At 34.3% G+C, this 23,064-nt stretch overlaps 1 protein-coding gene across 2 annotated transcripts; it reads right to left on the bottom strand.

The window, feature by feature from the left end:
* Positions 1–46: 46 nt before the first annotated feature.
* LOC121368253 (nischarin-like) lies at positions 47–22,296 on the bottom strand. 2 transcript variants are annotated; one of them, XM_041492907.1, is made up of 15 exons: positions 22,147–22,296; positions 18,719–18,802; positions 15,915–16,097; positions 15,247–15,295; positions 12,818–12,913; positions 12,142–12,209; positions 10,366–10,461; positions 9,898–9,993; positions 7,438–7,563; positions 6,398–6,593; positions 6,133–6,191; positions 4,107–4,235; positions 2,948–3,064; positions 1,728–1,838; positions 47–177 (listed from the first exon to the last, which is right to left on the bottom strand). In XM_041492907.1, exons 1-15 carry the CDS (start codon positions 22,231–22,233, stop codon positions 172–174), a joined length of 1,503 nt encoding a protein of 500 aa, XP_041348841.1. In that variant the 5' UTR covers positions 22,234–22,296; the 3' UTR covers positions 47–171. The 2 variants fall into 2 exon arrangements, with proteins under 2 accessions (XP_041348841.1, XP_041348840.1); XM_041492906.1 differs by having other exon boundaries at positions 82–1,838.
* Between the last annotated feature and the right edge of the window lie 768 nt (positions 22,297–23,064).

Raw genomic sequence — 23,064 nt, forward strand, 5'->3', positions numbered from 1 at the left:
TAAAACCAAGAAAACAGTTGTCGTTGGATGCACACAAGAAACTCACATTTTTTCTTTGGTAAGCATCTCCCTCTTTATTGAGCTCACCCAGCCAGTTAGATCCTGCTTTCTTCCGCAAATCTTCTATGTGAGTCTGGAGTAATGGACTTTGTGACTGTATGCTGCCTTGTTCTATGACTAATAAGAATATTTGCAAACAAAATTACATAATACCAGATATAAAAGTAACATAAAAATAAATAAAAATAATGCATAATTTAGTACAAAACAAGTTTTTTAGATATCATTTCTATTTCAATTAATACTCCACAACTGGTACAATAATAGAATTCACCACCATTGTGACGTATAGATACGGCAATTCCAACCCATGGGACAAACTTGTTTAATCATATGTGCTAAAATGTAAACCCTGTTAGGCAATTACATTAAAACATAACCATTCACCATAAATATGAAGTTCAAAATGTAATTTATAAAAATATTTTGAACCAACACTAGAAAATTACTATTTTACAATGGGTTCTAAATCAATGTGGTTTTGTTTTTCAATTATACAGAACTGTTTTACACAGAACAATTCCGTAACCTTTTTCTACGATCAGCTACCCATTCCACGATGCTGCACAGCTTACTATCATCATAAACGATGCTGAAAATTTACAACTGGTACAAGGCAGTTAACGTAGATGTCAAATGGCAGTTTGATGATTTGTTTATCTTCTATGAAGGATACTAACTCTTTGTGTAAAAATGGATCTAATATATACTAAATACCTTTTATGAAACTCTGCGCTCGATGAAAAACATTCTAGCCATACAACCTTCACATGAAAATATGGGAGATATCTCTCATGTCTTATGCAGTCTGCAATTATTGCTTAGCAAATAAACTGACAAAGTTACTTTATGGATGTCCGATACCAATGAATACACCTAAGATGTTCCGAAAAGTCGGTAACCAATTTATTATTTAATTATTTGGCACTTTTTCGCAAAGATTTTAATCTTTAATGGGGCACTTATGACTGCCGTAAAGTTGCTTTGTGGAATGGATGTAAACTTTACGTGTGCCAGCCATAAACCTCACCGTAAGTCACTACAATTAACCTTAGCTAAGATTCTTTCATGGAACAGAGCCCCGGTCAGGTCTTAGGTTTTAACATGCACATTCAGTTAAAGTTTGTTTTGTTTAACGAAACCACTAGAGCACACTGATTTATTAATCATTGACTATTGGATGTCAAATGTGGTTATTTTGACGTACAATCTTAAGGAGGAAACCCGCCACATTTTTCCATTAGTATCAAGGGATATTTTATATGCACCATCCCACAGACAGGAAGGCTTTTTGTATAGCAGTCGTAGTGCACTGGCTGGAATGAAAAATAACCCACTGGGCCCACTGACAGGGATCAATCCTAAACCGACTGCACATCAGATGAACACTTTACCACTGGGCTACGTCCCACACACGCAAATTCAGAGCAAGCTGCTGTAGCACATGCCAGGGTGTAATTCCGGCAAGAGGAACATTTAAAGTTGTCCTAATACCAATTTTAAGAAGATCAATTTTTAACTACCAATACCACTTGCAGCTCAGACAGTATCTTGGAATAAGACCTACACAATGATTATAACATTAGTAGTATATTTCTAATTCACTTAAGGATGCATAAAGCCAACTGAACAAGACAATAAAGCTTTAATATGCAAGTGATACATACTTGATTACCTGGGGAAGGATTAATTCCGAAAGTCTTTTCACCTGTGATATCAGGTGGTGTACTACCACTGTAGCTGTATGCTGATTCAGCCAAACTGGCAGATGAGGGTACCTGAACAGTAATTTTACAAATGAAAATGTGCAATCAACAGATGTCAGTGTAATTAAGTTAATAATACTCTCAAGTATTTAACAAATAAACAACAAACTTTTCAAACCAGTTTTTATCTAGGTGAAATGTCCTCCATACATAATGTGTGTGAATGTAGTTAAATGCTAATAATGGTACTGTCCGAACCAAAATGTTAACAACTACAAAAAATTACTCTCCTACCTTTAATTAGTTATATTTCCCCAAAATTTTGTCCACACACAAGTTGTGAAAAAACCATTACAGTGACACAGATTCCACATACGAGACTGTAACGATGTCGCCAGTATCGACTTTGCTGAGATAGCATAGGGCAAAATACATGCAGTTTTCTGCCGTCTGCCATTTTGCTTTTTTATGGAATACTCTTCAAGAGGGGTGAAAGCCTCCAAAGTATGTGACACAATTAATATAAAATCAATGATCTTTAGTGGTATACTTAAACAAACAAAAAATAATTTTAAAATTTAATATGACGTCATCACGTTTGCTTTTATATCATAACATGTTATGACGTTGCTAGATTAAGTCATATCCTTTCACCCCTCTAGGAGAATATTCCATAAAACGTCAAAATGGCAGCCAGCACAAAATTACATGCTTTTTGCCCTATGCGATCTCAGCAAAGTCAATATTGGTGACATGGTTATCATCTAGTATGTGGAATCTGTGTCATTGCAATGGGTTTTTTCTAGATTTCTGTCAGGACAAAATGTGAGTAAAATCTAACGAAAAATAAAGGTAGGAGAGCAATTTTTGGTAGTTGTTAACAATTTGGTTTGGACAGTAGATCATACCATAACCGTGATCCCAGAACAAGGTCAAAGTTATGTGAACCTTGCTTACATGTCCTTCTAACGACATTTAACTCCTGTGAAATACAACGTCTAGCCACCTTTATGTCATATTATACATGTTTCAACTACCATTATTAGTTTTTCATTCTAATTTCATGAAATCAAAGTATGCATGTTAGATTTAAACTACAACTTAAATCACCCTTATTGACAATTTACCCAAATCACTGCCATAAATTGTAAAGGAAAGAGAAATATATTGTGTGACATCACCTTCTTTGGTGTGAGTCTCTTCACCTTTTCCTTGTTGTCCTTTGATTTCTGCAGTGCTTGTAACACAGCCACCGTATCCAGCTCTTTCTGATCGGGACGCTCGTTGTCCAGGATTACCTAATTTTAGGAATAAAATCATAGAGGATTATCATTAACATTGTGTAGCATTAAACAGATTTCCCCATTTAGAATGTGTCAGTGTCTGTATAGGCAATGCCACATGATATGAGTATGTCCTTCGAGAATAGCCAATTGTGAGAAGATAAACATTACAATTTTATCAGTTGCAGTGCAATCGGCTATTCTCATATAAGGAAGGAAGGAAATGTTTTATTTAACGACGCACTCAACACATTTTATTTAAGGTGATATGGCGTGAGACATATGGTTAAGGACCACACAGATATTGAGGGAGGAAACCCGCTGTCGCCACTTCATGGGCTACTCTTTTCAATTTGCAGCAAGGGATCTTTTATATGCACCATCCCACAGACAGGATAGTACATACCACAGCCTTTGTTACACCAGGTGTAGAACACTGGCTGGAACTGGCTGGGTCGCATGATGTTCAATCTGTTTTTGGTTATCCCAATCCGGGCTAGCTCGGACACTTGCTAAATTCGACAACTGCATATTTTAAAAATAATTGGAAAATTCTATTTTAATTTGGTGAAATAACTGAATGTAATAATTGCTATTTCATTAGAAAATAACTGGGTTAATTTGCTAAACTTTCTGTTTCCCTTGTTAATATTTGATATTTGTATTAATTCATTGAATAATTTTATTACAAATTTCAGTTGGATGGTAAATAAAATGACAAACATAAACTTAAAATGTACATATTATCAGTTTTCTTTTCAGAAATTTAGTGAGAATAAAAAAGAATAGTGGAATATCTTTCTGTACTATTTTCACATTATGGAAAGTGAAAATGTGTATGTCATTATAGATTTTGTTTTTCTTACTAAAACCTGAGATAGAATGTTGACTAAAAGAATATAAAACTACCATCTTTGTTTGTGTAGTGTTTCCAACAAAAAGAGATTACAGCTAGTCTTCTTGAACAAACACGGTCTTATTTGGTATGTGTAAATTATCAACATGTCAATATTTCCTACCAACTTTGAATATTCACTGCTAGTATTAAGTTACATACCTCACTCACTCTATCACCAAAGAGCTCCAATACTTTAGTTCTATAATCCAGAGTTATTGTCACTGGGTTCCCCACCATAAACAAATTTTCAAGGCAAGGGAGGCTACTCAAGTGTTTTACTTCTGAAATCTGACAGAATAAACAAATTTAAGTAAAAACATTTGGATAACAACTGTTAAGAGCTACTGAGCATGGTAAAATATACTTACATATCAAAATTGAAATTAATCTGTTTGCTGTAAAGTAACTAAGAATAAAATAGAGGAACATTTAAAGGGAGGGTAAACTCAAATAAGAGCCTTATGTGTTGGAAAGATGCATACCCGAACTACCAACACATACTGACACTTTAACAAATGAAAAACGCGTAATTTTAGAATTAATAAAAAAACCATGATTATTCCTTCTAACTGGAGGCAGCCATTTTGTTTCGTTTTTGTGACGTCCGGTGGTATAGCTTGGGGCGAAGTGACGTCAGCTCCATCCAACCCCTCTTAAGCACAGTGTAAACAAACGCTCTAATTTATGACAAGGCACTTCGCTTTTATCAACCTGACTTGTAAAACAACATAAATGACTTGATAGTATAATAAACTATTTAACTAAATATAATTCAATTTGCATCAATAGAACGAAATGGAGTTATAGTATTTTTCTCTTTCAAAAAATCCAAAGAAAAAATGCTTATTATAAGGCCTATTGGTAGGGTATGTTCGAGCAAAAACGACCACTCACGATACCCAAGTGATAATTTTCTTTTCTTTGGGACTACGTAATTGGTCAGTTTTGTGATTTTAGATGGGAAAGTCTACTTAATCAAGGGTTTTTACAGAATTAGTTACAGTAATAAAGTGATAATGTTCATTACAATTTGAGGGGTGCCCGCGCGGCTAACAGACAATACCTTGTAATCTTAATAAAAGAGGCACGTCTTTTTAGCATGTCTGGGGACCGTCTAAATATACACCTGCCAATCAAGAACCACAGGTACAGGCCACGGAAAGAAAAGACCAATTAACCAAGAACACACTCCGATTATTATTTCAGTACATGGGTTAATTTATGTACAAAACAAGTATATATTATTTTTCAATACAAAATAAGCCACCATTGTCAAAGTGTTGAAATAACTGTATTATGTTGCCGACTTACTGGGATGGATATTATTACAGAACATTGCGATGCATCTGCAAAAAATCAGGTATGTTTTGTTTCTTCAGTTTGAAGACTTAATTCCTGAAACGTTAGGTATTATGTAACCACCAGCTCGCCAGAGGGCGTATTCACTGGGATGGTACAAAATGGCTGCGCCCGTTATATATAATAGCCGTCACATTTAAGCGTTTTATTAATTAACTATACGATTATACGTGTTGATATTAAACAATAATGTGCATTATATATCATTGAATATGCATACCAGGCCAAATGCCTTAATTGTCCCCTCCTTTAATGTCAAACATTAAACAGCGTACAACGTGCCATTATGTCCACAACATAATGAAACTGAAAGCATGCTGTGCACCATCATGTTACAAAAGTGTTAAACAAGCAGTCCTCAATTTGTTGCATTGTTAAAATACTTCTCACTAACAGTCTTTTTAATGACTAAAACTATATATTAAATACACTTTCCTTTTAAACCATCAGTGTTTGTATTTTCAATATGTTTCTTGGCATCAGTAGCTCAGATACTCCCTCCCAACATATGAATTATTGGGATATGAAATCCAGTTTTGCTACTAAAACTACCAGGATGGCCAGAAACACATTGAAAATACAGACACTGATATTTTAAAACATACTTAATGGAATTATAGTTTTTAAAAAGCTCCATTAATTGAAAATAGATTACAATGGCATCAAACTCAGTGTCTTTAAATTAATAGCAATGTTGGATTAAAATGTTAAACTACTGGACATATCAAACTGAATAAACAATACTTTCTTAAGCCGTATATAGGAAATATATCAGATCAGACAAACTAAATAACCAGCAACAGTGTATATAATAATTACGTTCTACCTTAGCTACTTCGTTATTGCTGATGTCCAGAGTCGTGAGGGAAAAAAGTTTGGAAAAACCTGAAACAAAAAGAAATAAACTATAGATAACGCCAACAGATCTGATGCAGCTGACAAGTATTTACAGAAAAAAAACATTTGAAAATAATTGCTAAATTATGGCAAGATGGCAAAACATTTAAATAGTAATTGTAGTGCCACTGTTATCATTAAAAGTCAATCTGCTTTAGCAGATGTAGGAGCAATAATCAAGTCTGAGTTATTACCATGCAAACTTTCAACGAGGTTGTTTGCAAGTTTCAGTGTCTTGAGGTTTCCTAACTTGGTATGCAGAGAGTCTAGGTTCCTCAACAAATTACTGGACAGGTCAAGGTAGGTCAACTGGCTGAGCCACTGCAAGTGTTCGATTGTCTCCACCTTGTTGTTACTCAAATTCAACGACTCGACTTTTGGCATCAATTGCTAGAAAACAAAATGATTCATCTGCATATCATACATTTAATACAAGTTAATGACATTATTAAATGTTTACAAATGGTTAATTTTAATTTTGTTTATCTCCATTTATGTTCCACAAAGTTAGTATCATTCACTCACTTAGTTAATAATGAACCAAAATTGTTTATTTTTATGATATATTGTAATACTAATACTGTGTAATGCATTCACCAATATAATACACATCTCTTGTAAAGTACTGTAATAAAAGCCACAGAATAATATATTTGTATCACCAACTGCAATACAAGACACAAAATCGTCATTTTCTGAAATGACAAACAGAAAATCATCAGCATATATATCTATGTGATATACTGCAATGACAACCATGAAGTGCCAAAATACTGTCATGTTGTCAGGAATTGTGACCATGCAACCATTGTTTACTGTCTCAATTAAAATGTAACATGCGCCATGACTTGCCCCTCCGAATCTGGAAGCATCCACCGAAATTGAACTTGAGACATGAGAAAACCAGTATAGAGGATCAGTATGACATAGGGTCCATGGCTAGCAAATATGGGGTGGGATATATTTAGCCATGAGTAAAGATCTTTTGTGAACCAGTAGTTTATTCTGCTATTAATAAGAAACCACCAGAAATGTTTTATTTTGTTTATTGAACTGACGAGCCCATAAAAATGAGTGAAAGGCCAATTCAGTTATAAATATATATATCTTTAAAACATGCGAAATTGTTTAATTTTTTTCATTTTTAAACCATTTTTCATGTGTATGTGTATGTATGTATGTATGTATATAGATAAACACATACACACACACACACAGGACTGTGAGTACCAACCACAGAATCATCTATCTCTGTGATGTAGTTGACGCTGAGATCAGCAGATGTGATACCAGACCAGTATTCCACCAACAATGTACCGTCATCAGCCCGCCAATAAGGAACATCTTGCAGTAAAAATTCCTACAAAGAAACAAGAAGTGTGCGTAGCTAAATGTCTTGATTACCATAACAAAAAAGTTCAGTGCTGTAGTGCACCAATAATCCAAGTTTCACTGACCTAGGACTTGCAGTTTGTGACAAACTGATCTCAAACTGATCTAAACATGAAGCTTGAATGTTAAAAGCCAATGCCATCGAAACAGTAATAATTACATCTGACATTTTTACTTTGTAATACCTCCATCTCCCCCTTTTACTTTGTAAAGGCAAGACAAAAACTAAGATTAGAATGCTTAATTACAAAAGATCAAGGAGGAGGGTAATAAGTAGTATTTCTGTGTCCAGATGGATGACATACGTACGTATATTTTTTTCCTTTCTTTTTTGTCCTCAGAAACATAAGCAAGGTCAAGGTTGGGGGCCTTGAATCATTGCATTACAGTGTATTGCTATAGATATATAATCAATACATAATTATAGCTATACACTATATTCTTTGTTTTCTACAAAGGACATAGTGGTGGATAGGCCTCTGAGAATTACAGTAAACATTTGTAAAATCCACTTATGGATCATGCAAACATAATTTCAGGTAACCCATTTCCTCTTTGTGTAGCCTATTATGTCTATGTAAATAGTGTTCTAACTTTTGAGCGAACAAAGCATAGGTTACACAAAATTAGATTTGCACAAGCAATGCACCAATGAAACAATCGTTCTCACAACTGTCAAAGGCCTAATGGATATGTATCATATTACCAAGTAGTACCCTAAGCTGAAATTGAAATATATATTGACCAGTCCATGGTTTTTGACAGAAGATTTCTGTATTAGAGTGACGTGTGAAATTCATATTTAAAGCAAATGTGAACCTCAAGGATTGAGTTACATTGAAAAACATTGCAGTTGCTGACATTTTTTTTTACTGTTTACTAGTGTCTTTATTAAATAAGGTCTCAAATATGACTAAACTTATTCAAGCAAATATTTTTATGTTATCACCCACATGAACAGAGAAATATGAGGCACAATTTTTTATAGTCATGTTCAATATTTCAATGTAAGAAAACAATGTTAATGTATACATGGCCTGATAATTAAATTTTTGTTACATATTACAACATTAACGTCATCCCATTGGTGCAGATATAGCAACAGGAGTTTATTCATTTCTCGATGGGCAAGTTGTCTTATGGAGCATTATTGTTTATGAACCAAAAGATAATTCAAAATAAAGTATAAAGTTTTAGTGTTATTAACAGCAAGTATGATTTAAATTTAATTATAAGTCTTGTCTGTTATTTCTTTTACATTCATCTGGGTTTAAACCAAAAAAAATCATCCTCAAACTTAATGAGGCAACGGCATCACTGATTCAGTTTGCAGATGATTTTTTTCTGTTCATACCCCGATGAACGTAAAAGAAATAACAGACAATCCTTACTTGAATCCTCAGTCTGATATTAGGCTAGCACGATCACTGATGTAGCAATACTGATTTTAGGCTCAAAACAATGCTTTTGTTGAATCAAAAGTGTTGGGAATTGATTCCAGATAGGTGTACTTGCATTATCAGTAATTACATTTCAATGTAATATAAAAATATATTGGCTATTGGGTGTCAAACAATGATAAAAATACAAATGAATTAACAATATTGTTCAAAAGCTTAATGGTTCATATAGACCTGGTGAACAGAAATTCCAGTACTTTTCAAGTATATTTTTCAGTTTTTCCAAGTAGTCTTTAGCACAATGTTACAAGCAGTTTAACACACACACATCACTAGTTAACTATAGCTGACCGTTTCTCGGCACACATTTACACATTCTTCAGGTGTTCCAGACGCTTATTCAAGCTACCTGTCTCGCTCATAAACCGGTTCAATTATTAGTAATGCGCTGTTTCCAGTAGACAGCAGCCCAGTCTACTTTAATCTTCACACTGTGGTGCATATAGCAAGCGCAACAAGGACTTGTATGCCAGTCTATCTATATCGGCAGCAACACATATCACTTCCGGGTTTTGATTACGACAAATACCCGAGAAATACGTCAGCAAATACTTATTATTTTTCCAGATTTTAAACAGTAAGAGGGACATTCTGCTTGTAAAAAAAACTCAAGTACATTTCAGCAATTTTCAAGTAGTTTTTAATGAAATTCCAGTACTTTTCCAGGACCTTTTCTGAATTTGCAAAATTCCAGTACTTTTCAAGTACTACGTCAAAATTCAAGGACTTTTCCAGGCCCGTGCGAACTCTGAAGCTTGCAAAGGACAACAACAATTTACTTGTGTATGATAAACAGTATTGCCGTGTAGGTTGTTTAGTATTCTCTAACAGTGGAAAATTACCCGGAATGAAGAAAGTGTTCTGCTAATATTCAAAGTTTGTAGAGTCTGCTTTATTGTGTCCAGTCCTCCTATGGCTTTGGGGCTGCAATTTACTATCTAGAAAATATAAAAAATGTAATACTGAATAAGCCTAAAATCATAGTAAAGTATTGTTTATGTGTGTAATGCCTAATGGTAGTAGGCATATAAATAACACAATTCCACAATAAGAAAAGTTTGGAACTATATTTTATATACCAAATGTCAAGGATGACTTATTACAGAAGTCTGAATCACCTATCCTGACACCTTAATGAACAGTGGTAAACTAACAGAAATTCAAAGATGGTCACTAATAAAACTTCTCTTATTTAATTCTTCAAACAATCACAGCACATTAAGCCAGTTTCATTAAAATTATTTTTATTCTCGGCACCTGCTTTCAAAATGTGCAGCTATAGAATAAATAATACAAGAGAGAACACGTACCTCAACTTTCTGTAAGGATTTAAACAAAGTCAAATCAAAATTGAGTTGATTCATATCAATGTTGCTAGACTCGTAAGGCTCTGAACTGCCCGTTATCTGCAAGGAAAACTTCTAATCAATATGAATATTCAAAACCTACAGAACAGCATATTAATACCAGCTAGTGTTTAATACACAACACACTGCATAATGTTTACACTTGTGACCTCTTGTTCAGAAAACATATCAGCAGAAAGTGGAAAAATACTTTTTATTTTAAGGAAACGTATGTATTTTATTAAACTTTAAATTAGTGAAATTTTCAACATTGTATTAGTTTGTGGAAACTGGTCGTGGAGAATCCCTGCATCAGGTTTTAAACCTTCCTAATGAAAACATTATAATAAGATAAACTTCAGAGAAAAAATCACAGATGGCATTGGCTGGCCGAATTCTGGATAAAGATGTCTCCACCTAACAACCAAACCAATTCTAAGACCAGTCTGCTAAAAAGACCAGAATACTGGCTGGTTAAATAGATTTTGACAATGTCATAATATATCTTTTGAGATCATTTGTGGTGAAGTGCCAGAGGTTGTTGCAAAATGGATCGATAAGTAGCCAGACATTGTTTCAGGTTATGCACAAAATGCTACAAGTTTGTAGTGAAGTGTGTAAAGGTGGGAAGTGATACAAAACAACAAATAAATGTGGCTTGTCAACATGGAAGGCACTTTGGCAAGTCACTTGTGACTGGTTATGTCATGTTGCTTTTGAAACATAAAACCTGCTCATCTGCAGATGATGTGGAAATCCAACAAAAAAGTAAAAAAGGACTGAATTCCACTTCAAAGAAATGATCACGTCTCTTGGACTTTGATAAATGAATGAGACTATCCAAATGGAAGGTGTTGCTTCTCAGTAATGCCATTTCACACACTAAGAGTAAAACAACCAAACTTGAAGGCAATGTTTTTTCCCATGAACACATGTGAACTGCGTCCACTAGACCAAGCGATGAAGATTTGATATAGGAAACAGCTGCTCAGATCAGTGATAGTCCAATTTGATAGTGAGAAAAATTTATGATCAGGCTATGGTAGCAAAACATGTCTCTGCGATGGACGCTGTACTTTGGTTGAAAACTGCAGTCAAAATGTCACAGCAGAAACAGTCAAACAATACTTTGTAAAGACAGGAATTGTCAGTGGGTTACACCCAATCACTGAAGAAGATGATGATTCAGACAATGATGTCGGCATGGCAAGTGATTGAGTGCTGAAGAGAACTCAAATGTGATAGTGATCTGCCTGTTTGTGAAAACTTAGATGACGAATGGGAGGAGAAACTGGTGGGACCATTTAGAAAATGAAACTGATAAAACTGTGGAACCAGTATCTGGTGATAGTGATGCTGATGATGATGAGACCCATGTTGAGGAATATGGCCTGATCAAAACCCACCAAGATGCATGAAGTGGATGAGGGACATCAAAATGTTCTGCCTAATTTTGATGTTCCTGAACTGCTGCACAAGACGAAGTTGAAAATCAAGCTGTTCATGTCAAATGCTCTTCCAGTCAACAGTAGGCTAACTATCATCAAATTGGACTAACATTCTGTGTTTTTTAAAGTGTTACGTACATAATTCAAATAAATGACAGCTGTATCAAACATTCAAAATTATTTTTCTCAAACTGTAAAACGTGGCAGATAGCAGGGCAATAATAATTTATGGTATGTTCATTTATGTAGGGGAAGACAAAAATGTATAAGAAATGGAGAATTGTTAGCATACCTTCAGTGCCTTAACTCTTGTAATAAAATCCAGGATATGGCCGATATCTTTTTTCACATCACCACTATCTGCAAGATAGAGCAGAGTTTGTTACAGTAGCAAAATCGTTTTGTCTGGTAATAATCTAAAGAAAATATCCATTTCATTGGCACTGTAAATATGATTTCACTACAAGAATTGATCATGATATCATCAGCCTCTTAGTATAATTGCCTAATTCATTTATAGAGCTTGTGAGACCAATGGAAAAAAACTTATTTTTATTCAAACAAAAACGAACTCATTAAAAATAATTTGTGCAAGAATAAGAACAAATGCTGTTCTTCTTGTTTTTGTTCAAGTGATCTATAAAGAATTCATTTCAGTTTATTTACAATTCAAATTTTTCCCATTGGTCTCAAAAGCTGTAAAAATTAGTCAGGCAATTATGCAAATAGGCTAATGATATGCAAGTGTTGTGTTAAGCTGCTTGTGTCACTCCGATGGTATCTGTTACCTCTCAGTTAAAAGACAGTTAACTGGACCTTATTCAATCAACATTTTACTTGCAAAGTACATGTGTGTGATATGATAAATATAATTTTATTTTGTGGGATATTCTTCTTATTGTTTGATAAAATACAATAATTGGATTAGTTATTAAACAATGCTGCTGCATGTTCAGGATTTCACATACCACATGTCGGTTCAGGCAGCTTCAAGCGTTCAGTCAAAGCAAACAGTTGTAAAGGTGTCATCTCAAACATCTCAAGGGTCTGCAGAATACTTTCTCCTAATAAAACACACAAAAACATTTTCAGTTACCACACAATCATGTATACAGACAGCATATATAGTAACTGCTTAGAATATAGGACAAAATAACATCTACCTCTTTGGACACATAGGCCTGATTATATTTGTTTGTCTATGTTTCATAACTCTGGCAGGGCTAGCTCTGAGTGGGCAGAACATTTTGCTCAATTATCTATTAAACTTTAAAAACTGCTGGATTTCAGTTATTACACATGAGTGTCATAATTTCTTTATTATCCACATTATCCAATTTTTTTTTTTTTACAAATAACAAGGACTGTGTCAAAACATTTCAAACGTAACTAAAAGGAGAGGTCGAAATGACATCACTTTGATAAGAGATTACACAGATCTAAGGCTGGAGAAGCTGTATTAAGTTATGATGTCACTTCCCAAAATGACGTCATTCGATGTGTATGTGAAATCATAATGACACACATGTGTCATACTGGTTATATTTTACTGAATATCTTGAGCTATGTGGATAATAAATAGCTTTCTGATCATACCACACAAGTTACTGAATCCACAAATAATTTATATTTTCAAATGTAGCATTTGCTTCATCTTGCCATATTACTTTATATTTATTATGTCATCATTCTGTTAGTACCGCCACGTGTTTATTTAATAAGACCGGGCAATGTTCTCATTGGGTGAATATTAAAGGTGATGGCTGAGTGACACCCCCCCACCCACACACATTCCTCATCCTTCCATGTAAACCATAAAAGAAAAGAAAAGAAAATAATATTGTCCTAAGCCTGTGATGCATATCATGTGTGTGTTTTAGCATGCTGTTTGCATTACAAACATTACCTGCAGATCTAGAAACGGACATGTAAAAGATCACATTAGCAAACATAAAAGAAAGGGTTGGGACTTAGCTCAGTTGAGTGCATCGCAGGATCGAACCACCTCGGTGGATCCATTTAAAGTATTAGGTTTTTTTGTGTTCCAACCAGTGCACCACAACTGGTCAAAGGCTGTGGTATGTGTTTTCCTGTCTGTGGGAAAGTGCATACAAATGTATAAAAGATCCCTTGCTACTAATGAAAAAATGTAGCATGTTTCCTCTCTATATCAGAGTTACCAAATGTTTGACATCCAATAGCCGATGATTAATTAATCAATGTGCTCTAGTGGTGTCATTAAAAAGAAAACTTTAAACATGAAAGAAAGGAAAACAGATGGACACAATAAGCAGACTTTCAAATAAAAAATTATCACTAAGAAGGCTTGAAATACATTTCGAGTCGGAAGCAATTGTTGCCTCTCCAGTTATAATCTGGAAGCAAATGATGAAAACAGAGGAGCAGTTCTGAAAATTAGTCTCAACAATTAGATTAATTATGTAACTTTTTAATATCAATGCAGAGGACTTGAGACAACACAAATAAAAAGATTATGATCTATATTATCACTCCTGAAAATGAAGAATTCTAGATACGTCTGAAATATTGAAAAATCTATAAAACTGCTTGTCAATCTGATATTTAAAAAGTATATTGTACATTTTAAGTGGCATTTGCGGTCTGCCTTCATCTATTTTGAGATCAGTCAAAAGGTATTCAAAAAGTCCTTAGGCTCAGAGGAGAAAGGCAGATTTGATCATAACAAACGTAGTGCAAACTGAGGATAGGGGTTCTCTTACAGAGTACATACACTCCCCAAAATATACCAGTATTACGGTATAAAATAAGGCCTTTTGAATAATAGCTTCAACTTTATTTAATCTGGCCATCCGTCTCTCATGATACTGAATGTAACAACCGCTTTATAAATGCAATACAATGGCATGATTTGGCATTCATGTTCAGTGCTGGAATGAAGATGCATTATGCTATTTTACTTATTCCTTAGTCTCATTATCATCTAGAGTAGTAATGAATGAATAAGTGAATGAATGAATGTATGTTTAATGACACCCAAGCACAAAAAATACATCGGCTACTGGGTGTCAAACTATTTAGAGTAGGCATCGGGTACTTGGGTCCAGGTCAAGTTTGACTCTCGAGTACTCGAGTCCAATATTTTTGACTCCTGAAGGCCCTAATTGATACTCATTTTTAATTCTTCATATTGAAGTTATACTGTAATATAAAGCAACATATTTTAACCCTTTCATATTGCAACAGGCTTAGTTTTGAAGTCCAACTGTAGATTTAGACTATTTAACGAAAGAATGAACCAAACAACAAATGATAGTCATTTTTAAAACAAATATTTTTTATCCCAAAATGTTTTCTCTACAAAAGCAACAAACTGCCTACTATGTGTACTGTTGTAAGTATACTATAATATACATACCCCTGTTGTACAATTCCTCTGCAAGAGCTTGTGTTATACCATGAATTTCCTACAATAAATGTTTTATTCTAAAAATACATCTCAGGCAAGCACTCTATCAGATTCACTCTGTCAACCAATCAACTCCTCCAGTACTTAACAAATTCATATTATAGTAAAACTGTTTCAGTTATTAGTTCAAAGTATTCTTTAAACAATTAAACACACACAATTTAAGATTAAGTACCCTTTTTTATATGCATAAACCTTAAATGCCAAATGTGAATTAAAAATTAAACATTAAAATACATTACTGTTAAGATCATCATTAAAACACAAAGAGAAGTATGTAAATTTACTACATATACTTTGAAGAATAAGAAAATGTCACAATTTATGTCACAAATACTTTATCAAATTCTCTATTTGTGTTCAAATACCTCTTGATAACTGTAATCAAGTTATTATAAATATTGTTATTTGCTACTGGAAATGTAACAAAGCAGGAATAATAGATTATTACCATTATTACCAATATTACTTACATATCTATTGAAGTCCAGGAATAATAGATTATTACCAATATTACTTACATATCTATTGAAGTCCAGGAATAATAGATTATTACCAATATTACTTACATATCTATTGAAGTCCAGGAATAATAGATTATTATCAATATTACTTACATATCTATTGAAGTCCAGGAAAAATGCCAAAACAGTTGGTATTTTTGGAGCTAAATAATACAACACAGTCTGTAGATAGATTTCCAGTTCATTCTGACGCTTTTTAATAAATGATTCAGTCTGGTTACCAAATAACTTCTTTGGTGGGAGAAGGCTCTTGTCCAGTTTGTAACCAGCAACAAGCTGCAAGAAGATCATTCATTATATACTCTTCTAAAACAAGTAACACACAATGGTTGATTTTATTAATATATACATGACAATTTTACACATACATGTACCAATCATGAATATAATGCTTTTTGGTGATCCAAACATATTGCCTTTGTTACAGTCGACAAAGCACAGCCAATATGAAATACAGAACACTTGCTAATTTGAAAAAATGCACCCATGTGCAAACCATGTTATCTGTGTACATGCATGTTCTGCATGTGGAACATGAATAGTTGTGCTATAAAAATGCAAGGTTTTCGATTACTTGTCCTCATTAGTTTGGTTACTGCACATCAAACACATGCACAACTGAGTGAAGCACAACAAAACAGCGTCATTGGTCGTTTACAAGCTGGCGAATCCAGGTTGACCATAGCAAAGATGTTTCATGTATCCCTAAGCATCATATCAAGATTGTGGTATCGGTTCCAGCAACATTACATTAGGTCCTCCACAAGTCCAAATTATTGGACTCGAGTACTCGGCGGTCAAACTTGACCCGGACCCGAGTACCCAACACTTACACTAGATGATGAGATTAAGGAATAATAAAGTAAAATAACATTAAGGATCTTAATTTTAGCGCTGAACATGGATGCCAAATCTTGCCATTGTATTACATTTAGAAATTGGTTGATATGTTTAGTGTTGTGACGGACGGATGGCCTGTTTAAAAAGAGAAACTAGTGCATGATTATTGTGTAACTTATATCGCTCATTATCTACTGCTGAAATTATTGTATTATAGTTGATCATTACATTCCACCTTGTACGGGTACTCGAGTCCTGTGAATGGACTCGAATCTTGCTAGACTCGACCCGTGCCCGAGTACTCGTGGAGACCCTACATCAGATAACACGTGACCTTTCCAGATCATATAGACAACATGTGACCACTGTGGCCCAGGACCACTACATACAGGAAATTCATCTATGGCAAAGGACTACCACAGTAACCTCTACTGCTTCCGCTGTACAAGGTTTACGTAGGATATCAGCTCAGACGGTGCGGAACAGACTACATGCGGCATGTATTCGAGTCAGAGGTGTCATTTTGACTCAACATCATCATCGACTACTTTTTAAATGTCACATCACTGACAATTGTCAACTGTGAATGTGTGTATAACATGTGAACATTTTGCTGTTTACCATTCATCCATTAATTACACCTTTCCAATGTAAACAAAATCTACTTTTGTGTTTCGGTTTTGGGAGAGTATAATATTAATTGTTCAAACTAATTTTAAAAACATAGTAACTCAAATAATAACCAGATTTTAGTTCCAATCTAGTCAATATTTTGCATTTGATTTTTATAGAAAGAAATTTAATATATTTAGAAGAAAGAAAGATGCATTATTTCAAAATTACCATTATACAGTTGAAAATGGATGTAGCCTTGTGTCATTGTATTTTACTGTTGAGCTTTGTTGGTCAAAGTCAATTTAGAATTAGAACAAAATAAAATTAAAATAATAACAACACTGTCACACCTGTCTAGAATGAGGCAACATCTCTTTTACTAACATTGTAATAACTAGACATAATTAATCCATCTTGGACAGACAGCCCACACAGCTGAGACATGTTCCAAAAACAGTGTATTTGTGAAAGAACACCAAAACACTACTTTAAAAAACCAACATACTCACCAAATTTACTGCTACAAAGATCACATTTCCGTCACACAGGAATTCAAAATGGACACATTCAAGTCTTAGCAAACAGTAAAACAGAATTCTTAACATGCTAAACCTATTATTATTTGTGACCCAAACATTTTTTGGTATGTAGCCTTGTAGGCAGCACATACTTGGTTTGAATACTGAACATAAAAATAACAATCGGAGTACATTGTTTTGGAACTGCATTCTCTGTTTCTTAATAATGTATGCACACATCAATCTAATTAAAATTAGCTCCACTATATTACATGTGGATCTAACAGCAGCCCGTTGGAGCTCATGTCCAGTTGGCCTTTCATTCGACCAATCAGAACCTTACTTGCAAAATCATGCCAGTGATTTAAAAAAAAATTGAAAACATTCGGGATTATACCGAGGGTATACGAAATGATTCGGGTGAATTACGAAGTATGCCGGAAACTAATTTCAATGTAAAATTTTATATAAAATTATTTTCAAGATAAAAAAAAAAACAACGTGATGGTATAGCCATAAAATCTGTTTATACTAGTATACAATCCAGAGTTTATTACTGGACGTTTCCCCCTGCTTTTTCAATGTTGAAATAGACCAACAAGTTCGCTTATTGCATAAATAGTCTCGCCCGATATTTTTAGAATTTGTACGCTCCCGAATAACACTATAAAAGGCGAAGTGTAATTGGTCGATATGTAAATTGTTATTTATAGATGAAATGTCACCTGGACATGGGAGTCCATGCAATAGTGTTAGATCTACTGGCAGACCAGTAGAGCTAATTTTAATCAGATTGCACGTACATGTAGTTTTGTACAGAGTAAACTAGTGCAATAAATAAGAAACAATGTATATGGCATTGTGTATATTTCTGCACATTCCCAGAAAAACAGGCTGGTATGAGAGGTGGTGCTTCGTACATACCTTTTCATGAAGTTCATGAAAATCACTGTATCGATGTCTCACAGTCCATGAGTAAGTCCCCAATGTGACTTCTATCACATACACCTAAAACAGTAGGTATAACATCAGAAAACATAATGTATAAAAACAATCTGTTTGGCATCAGAATGTAATGTATAAAACAAATATGTACGGCATCTGAACATAACCTGTAATTTTAAACAATATATATGGCATTGTAATGTAACCTATAAAAAAATGTATGTATAGTATGAAAATATAACCTATAAAAAAACAATGTGTATTGCATCAGATCATAACCTATAAAATCATACAGAATGACAGAGGAAAATAGGCAACAAAGTAATGAGATACCACAAATACTAATCAAGGGCTCACCCTGTCAACCACCAAGACAATTGCTAATTTTTATATAAAGTGGCTACAACATTTAGCATTTGCTAATAAAATTTTGTTCAAATAAGCCATTTTGTAACATGTTTCAAAGAAATTCACTACATATCTAGTAGTAACTTACTGAAACCCTCATCAGTCACCCCCCCCAAATGTCTACTTGCTTCCACCACGTGCCTGAATGATTACCCACTCCCCTCCTCACTTACCAGTAAAGTAAATTGATTGCGTTGCATTAATATTTTTAATACATTCTATTTGAAACTCTGCTACATTTCTTTGCCAACCACCATTTTAGGACAATAATCTTCTTGATTTCATTCATGGCGAAGACTGATAACAAAGGCACACCCAGGAATTTATACATTAATACTTATGGAGGGGACCAAGGGCAAAGGGGAACATTGTCAAACTCCAAATTTTCTATTGTTTTTAGGCTTTACCTATTTAATATTATAGGTGTTATATTAATTGTGTACGACGCCAATCAGGTACTTTGTAGCATGGTTGAAAATTAACATGAAAACGATGGTTGCCAGCAGGGCCAGTTCAAGACAAATCTTATTGGTCCTTCAACTAGCCATCCAGTTATCACACTGAAATTTAACTGCACAGCCAAAATTAAAACTAGAATATTCTTCGTTGAATAATAACCATGTGCTCACCATATATAGCCCTTTTCCTTCAAAATGAAACCGATGAATTGGCATGTAACTTCATAATGAATACAGTTAAAATTCATAAAAAAAACATGTTATTTTAAAAGTTTTAAACCCATACTAAGTCAAATTTTTTTTTTTTTTTTAAAGAAATCCAGTATAAATAAAAAAAAATCTTTACAAGTTACCACTAAATTATAATCATTAAATCTCATTTTTAATACAGAGGTAAAGACAAAATGCTAGAACAGTCGAGGTATGCAGCTTGACTTGCATTGTCTCTGAAGTAAAAACAAATAATGCAGTACTTTTAAAGAGAATAAATTAAGGTAGAACTGTGCATGCTTTAGTATATATATAAACCTAGTCTTGGGTGGCAGTCCTCTTTGTGGCAATGCAAGAGGGATGAAATAAACTGGCGATGCAAGAATGGTACAATCTCCAGTAAAGGATTTTATCGGGAGTGGCTGTCCTATAGACGAAACACGCACATGCGCACATGTAATTTAGATATTGTAAATGCTACAGTAGTAAGCGACTAATAAAATAAATATCAAAAGATAAATAAATTTGTGAAAAAAACAAAAACATTTTACCAAAATATACTATGTACTTTGTTATCATATTACAAAACATAAACACGTACTTATTGTTTATTACAGTAATATTTGGATAGTTATGAACTTATGTCATCATGTAACTCTTGGTGTCACTTTAGATCCGATATGTTCTTCTTTAATGCAAATTGCTTAAAACTTAAAACAATACCGACAACGACAATCAGTTAATTGACCTTTGGAATAAGCCCTGTAGTAATGGAAAAGTTCATTATTATTTGTATATATGCGCATGCGCTCACGTTAGCGCGAGTTAAAACTAGAATAATGTCCCAGAATAATGTAAGCTAATTAAATATGATTCCTTTTTACCATAGCATTGAATGAATAACAATTTTCAAATAGTAGCTTTACTAAGGTTAAAGACAGTCACTTTTCGCACCTTTGTTTTAGCTTCATACATAATAAATATCATATATCTCACTGTAATTTCACTTGAAATCCACATTTCGTAAAAGGTATAAATTTTTTTATCACAAGATCTTCTTCAAACACATTCAAGTGCATTAGTAATGTTCAAACAAAAAACATTCAATAGCAATTTTGCATTGGAATTTTCCCATCGTTCTGAAAATGAAAACATCATGTACTTGGTTTATGGTTATAGTAAGGAAATGCAGTGGCGTCACTGGAATACTGATGTCATTCAAATTCAAAATTAGCTATGTTATTACAATGCTTCACCACATTAAAATAAAAACTGGTCTACTAACCTCGACTCCTGTCAAAATTCTATAACACACAGACAACGCTGTATACAGGTCAGTATTTTTTTATTTTTCAAAATTCTGCACAAAATATTACGTTTAAGTTTTAAAACATCGAAAGAAATAAAAAGTACCTTTTGTCAAATTATATATATAAAAAATTACTGTTGAATATGCTATATTTATTGTGTACAAAGCCAAAACAAGGGTCTGAAAAGTGACTGTCATCAACCATAGACTATTAGATAATTATGGCATATCTAGTCCATTCTAATATTTTAATAAGCTGACGACTTCAAGATTTTAAAAATGCATGCAATGTCTTCAATACATTTTGAGCTCTATTTTTAGAAAGACCCAGCCCAAAGCGGCAAGAGCTCCACCCGTTCCCCCCATCATTTATAATAGTTTAGGGTTAGGGTTAGGGATAGAGTTAGGGTTAGGGTTAGGGATAGAGTTAGGGCCCCATGCCCCACTTTTCTATATATACCCCATCAAAAAATCCCTCTTTAGATCGATAACTAATGGGGGGAACGGGCGGTACACTTTTCCCCAAAGCCACAGCAGCAGTCTGGCAACATCAAAATATAGAGCATGTTCTAGGTCTTCTGCTGCTGCAGTTCGAGCCAACACAGATGCAGTGTCACTACTCAGTGTGTCACATTTGATTCAGTTTTAGTGTCTTTCTTTTTTAACTCAATGATTCAATAACTGGTACCATACAATGATACATAATCATACATCATTACATGATTACATAAACATCACAATAATAAATATCGTGCCGGAGACGTTTATCTTGATGAACTAATGATTACAGTGTAACAGTAGGTACTCGCCAAACCCTAAAATCGATGGTCGTCCATCGGACTACCTTCGTAAAATTCTTAGTCGCCCTTAGCCAATAAAGGTCGCACCGGACGACCAGGCGACTGCTAATTTTTTGCCCTGCTTTGAAGTCGAAGTCATTTCCTGTTAGGAAGTTAGTGTTACGTTTAACGTTACTGTACTCAAAATTAGAAAATAAACATTGTTTAAAACTGAAACATTACCGTGTATGTTTCAACAGAAACTGCACTTGTAATACGAATAGTACTAGAAGCACTGACATTTTGTATATCCTTGCCAAAATAAGCCATCGTATATACGTGTTTAAGTTATTTTTCTACATTTTATTTGTTACAAATGTCTCAGGTCAAAACGCCTTCCTTCTTTCTAGCTTTTGCTGAATGTAGAGTGGTCTCCCGTTATTAATCGGAATATCTCGGTCACATTCGGAACACCTCGGCCGATTCGATTGTTAGCGTTTGATTTCTTATATACACCGTAGTAAATATTTTGTAAAAACTGTAAAATTACACATTTAAAAAATAGGAAAAAAAAGAGTATAGACATTAATTACTGATATTTCTAATTAATCAACTCAAGTATCATAAAGGAGGATGGGATGGGTTTTGTTTGTTGTTGATGATGATGACGATGATGATGTTTTAAAGCAAAACTTAGGCCTAAAGGAAGGAAATATTTTATTTAACGACGCACTCAACACATTGTATTTACGGTTATATGGCGTCGGATATATGGTTAAGGACCACACAGATAGGCCTATTGAGAGAGAAAACCCGCTGTCGCCACTCCATGGGCTACTCTTTTTGATTAGCAGCAAGGGATCTTTTATATATGCACCATCCCACAGACAGGATAACACATACCACGGCCTTTGGTATACCAGTCGTGGTGCACTGGCTGGAGCGAGAAATAGCCTAATGGGCCCACCGACGACTGATCGCGCACCAAGCGAACGCTTTATCACCGGGCTACGTCCGGTCAGGTCAGGTCATAGAATTTAACGTGCACATTCAGAGCAAGCTGTTTTAGTACACGCCTGTCATGGGCACAGGTGCCGGCCTCGACTGGTTCCTCTGTCCGAGACAGGATGGGCTACGTCCTGCCTCCAAAGCTTAGGCCTA

This window comes from Gigantopelta aegis, chromosome 3 (assembly GCF_016097555.1).
Source record: "Gigantopelta aegis isolate Gae_Host chromosome 3, Gae_host_genome, whole genome shotgun sequence".
Lineage (NCBI taxonomy): Eukaryota > Metazoa > Mollusca > Gastropoda > Neomphalida > Peltospiridae > Gigantopelta > Gigantopelta aegis.

Excerpts from the sequence above, each read along its gene's own strand:
- LOC121368253 (XM_041492906.1), bottom strand. The coding sequence starts at position 22,233 with ATGGCTTATTTTGGCAAGGATATACAAAATGTCAGTGCTTCTAGTACT. Across the intron at positions 12,914-15,246 it reads AGAGGAATTGTACAACAGGG|GAGAAAGTATTCTGCAGACC; the intron begins GTATGTATATTA and ends GTGTTTTATTAG. Across the intron at positions 6,594-7,437 it reads CAGAGATAGATGATTCTGTG|CAATTGATGCCAAAAGTCGA; the intron begins GTTGGTACTCAC and ends TTTGTTTTCTAG.